General features: G+C 39.1%; 1 protein-coding gene across 1 annotated transcript; it reads right to left on the bottom strand.

The window, feature by feature from the left end:
* Window positions 1-803: 803 nt before the first annotated feature.
* On the bottom strand, window positions 804-3283 carry rps16 (ribosomal protein S16). The gene is made up of 6 exons (XM_087786575.1): window positions 3200-3283; window positions 3060-3111; window positions 2530-2631; window positions 1342-1438; window positions 1221-1268; window positions 804-990 (listed from the first exon to the last, which is right to left on the bottom strand). Exons 2-6 carry the CDS (start codon window positions 3105-3107, stop codon window positions 845-847), a joined length of 441 nt encoding a protein of 146 aa, XP_087642701.1. The 5' UTR covers window positions 3108-3111; window positions 3200-3283; the 3' UTR covers window positions 804-844.
* Window positions 3284-3543: the final 260 nt, after the last annotated feature.

Below are 3543 nucleotides of genomic sequence, written 5' to 3'. Positions count from 1 at the left end.
TTCTTTAAAACAACCTGTAAGTAATTTATATTTATAGAGCGCATTTCTAGACCAGGGTCACAAAGTGCCTAAACAATCAAAACAATACTCAATAAAATATATACTTTAAAAGGTCAAGACAAAAAAACAAAAACGCAGGAGTCTCAGAAAATCAAGGAAATTCCTGAACAAATAACATCTTAAGATGTTTCTTGAAGGAGTCAGTAGATCATCAAACACAGAGAGGAAGATCGTTCCAAAGCTTAGGAGCAACAGTCAGAAGGATTTCTCTCCTACATTTGCCATCCAAAACTGTTCAACTTGGAGAATAATCATTACATTCATTTGATTGGGCCGTTCATAAAAATATTGCTTTTAAATGAAGGGCAATAAGGTATTTTTGTGAATCAATTTGTAAAACTATAGATGTAGCTCATTAGCTATCGTACTCATCTCACATTCAACATTAGTAATTTACAACATGTCAAACTAAAGGCCTCATAAAAAGTTAAGTTGATACTATTGATGTCAAGAAATATACAGAACAGAAAATTGATGTGAAAGGTATTTGACAAAGAAAAATATATTTGAGCCTCTAATAAGATTGAATCACACTCATTCCAAGCAAATGTATATTTTGTTCTGTCGGCAACTGAATTAAGGATTTTGGCCCCTTGTGCGATTAACTTTGACCTGATTTATACTTTCACTACTTAAGTCTGTCCCCAGATGACCCCAATACAGTTTTCTAGTCCACAACTCCTACATAGTGACCAGTTCAGTAAACAACTTGATGACAAGTGACCAGTAAAAGTAAACAAGTATTCTGTGATCCTCCACTTTATTATGAAAATGTACAGGGCGATTAACGGTAGGACTTCTGGTAGCGAGCACGGGCTCCAGGTCCACCGAACTTCTTGGACTCGCAGCGACGGGGATCAGCCACCAGCAGGGTCCTGTCGTACTGGATCAGGATGTCCTTGATCTCCTTCTTTGAGGACTCGTCCACATCTGGAGAGAAGAACCACCTCTGGTGAGATCACGGGTTCAAACCCATGGTAACCACGACACATCTGACCCTGAGGTCATTAAACCACGACAGTAACATGTAGCAGATATTCATGCAAAACCAAATATTTCAGGGTTAAGTGGTCATGACAAGGAAAAGTAGGTGCAGGTTTCTTTAATAGGCCGATATTTAGTCCGACACCTGAAAGACTGGATTAGAACCCATCACTTACATTTCTGGTAGTAGGCGACCAGAGCCTTGGAGATGGCCTGGCGGATCGCTGAAAGGAAAACACAAAAAAATAAGTATTTTAGATGAAAATAAAGACCACGAGCTCCGTTACAATGACTCACCATAGACCTGTGCGACATGTCCACCGCCCTTCACTCTGACCCTGATGTCAACAGCAGCGAAGCGTTCCTTGCCGAGCAGCAGCACTGGCTCCAGAAGCTGGAGGGAAACATTCAAAGATCAGTTATAGTGAGACAACATTTCCATGTGGAGATGAAGTCTAGCTTGGCTCAAATGTACATGCGTATTTTTTTTCGTCAAATGAACAGATTGACAGAACGTTGTGACGTGACAGCATTAGCATTTAAAAAGTACAAAAGAAAACGTTCATTGGAATTTTCCTCCACATGGTTATGCAGTCGTGTCCCCTCAATACAATCACTTTTTAAGCTGCTTCTCCACTTTTCATTTTTTGGGGCGCGTGTCTTACATTAACGTAGATGTTTCACTGTATAACGAGATGAAACGTCCAAATACAAGACGGCATGTTATTGGCTAACAGACGAGCGTTAACCACCAAAAAGCTTCAATTCTGTATCCTAGGTGCTGATTGGCTCAATGTCACCGGGTCCAACAGTGACAGCAGGTGTGAATACCAAAAATACACCACTTGACCTCATGAAATAATCACTGTAAAGCTCATCCCATCATTATTGCAGGCTTCTATGGCGAGTACAACAATTTGATTTATAATTAAGGGTGTTTGAACTTAGATATGGTTCAAAATATTCAGAAGTTACTACATTAATATAGCACTGCTTGATAGTGGATTTCCGACTTAGTTTGTTCTGTAACTTAACTCTACGGAAAATGAAAATAAGCCCAATAACAGTAGAACAATCAAACAAGTTATTGGGTAGGTCTTGCCTTTTTACATCAATTACTAAAAGTTCCTTGTATTTTGCAGTATGCCTTGAGTAGTCTTTCCTGGTGTGCATCTGTATTCACTCATCTCATTACAGACACCATTGACTATATAGTACTTTTATCAATTTTAATTATATACATTATTGATTAGTCCTTCACATGCATCACTAGCGTAGGTCAGTCGCCAACACCTTAACTAGATCATCCTCCCTAGTGTGGATCTGTGTTTTCCACATTCATACATGGAAAGATGAACTCGAGAATTTGTACTTCGAGCACAACATACATTTTACCCCCAGATAACTTATGGTATCAGGTGGACACAGACTTCTTTTTTAACCCACATAGTCACGACACAAGTTTGCATCTCAACCAGATCTCACCTTGTACTGAAGAGTGGCGGGCTCCACCATCTCCAGGGGTCTGCCGTTCACCTTGATCAGGCCATTACCCCTCTTACAGTGGGCAACTGCTGTGGCAGTTTTCTGTCAATGGAAGAAAAAAAGCAGGACTTTTAGAATCTTGGAAGCTGGTTGATATGCATTTTTAAACAATTCTGGCGTTCAAATTGGAATTTTAAATTAAGTTAAATCTAAAGTTCACTAGATAACGTCTAATAAAAGTAGGTTTTCTCGATCATAACTTGACGGCTATGCTAGCATACGTCCACCATATTAGTTAGCTAACCGGTGACAACAAACCAAGATAAAACGGAGTCATGTAGCTTATGAATGCGGACAAAGATAGTCTTTAAATTAAATTCCGTTTTATCAAATCTAGGAGAACCTGGTCCGTTTTGGAAAGAATTACTAAAATACCACCAAGTTAGCATTAGCCATTTTAGCTAACATGAGCTAGCCATCGACGTTAGCCACCGAACCACGCGTGCGGTATTATAAGCGATTTCACTCACTTTGCGTCCAAACACCTGGACAGATTGCAGGGGACCTTTAGCTGGCATGTTTCTGAAACACAAGGATTCAACAATAAGATCGTATAGTCGATTTATTTATGTATTTTAGTCGATTTAACGGGCAGGGCTGAGGAACATACCGTCTTCAGCCGAGGTGCCGTACGGAGAGACCGAAGGGGTTTCACAAGGCGAAAATCAGGGGCTGCCACACGACAATTGATGCGACTTTACGGTAAAAATTTGCGACAGTGGCTCCTGCGCGTCCTCCATTTTGCTAAAGAAAAGTTATCGATTAAAATGTGATTTTAAAATATCGATCTGAAAATGTAAAAAATATACGAAAAACATCTTTATATTATTCTCACTGTTTTATTGGTTTGATGAATTTGTTGCGATTGTTGCAGAATACGCTACAATAATAAAAAAGGTAACGTATAATTAATCATTTATTTCGTTTGTATAATTAACAAATACAATTAATGAT

This window comes from Callionymus lyra, chromosome 3, assembly GCF_982586985.1.
Source record: "Callionymus lyra chromosome 3, fCalLyr1.hap1.1, whole genome shotgun sequence".
In the NCBI taxonomy this organism is placed as follows: Eukaryota; Metazoa; Chordata; class Actinopteri; order Syngnathiformes; family Callionymidae; genus Callionymus; species Callionymus lyra.
The sequence above is the reverse complement of the archived record's forward strand: the minus strand, read 5'-3'. Positions and strand labels throughout refer to the sequence as shown.

Coding starts and splice junctions, on each gene's coding strand:
- rps16 (XM_087786575.1), bottom strand. CDS start 3,107: ATGCCAGCTAAAGGTCCCCTGCAATCTGTCCAGGTGTTTGGACGCAAA. Junction 2,632..3,059: donor TCCAGGTGTTTGGACGCAAA/GTGAGTGAAATC, acceptor TTCCATTGACAG/AAAACTGCCACAGCAGTTGC. Junction 991..1,220: donor GGTCGCCTACTACCAGAAAT/GTAAGTGATGGG, acceptor TCTTCTCTCCAG/ATGTGGACGAGTCCTCAAAG.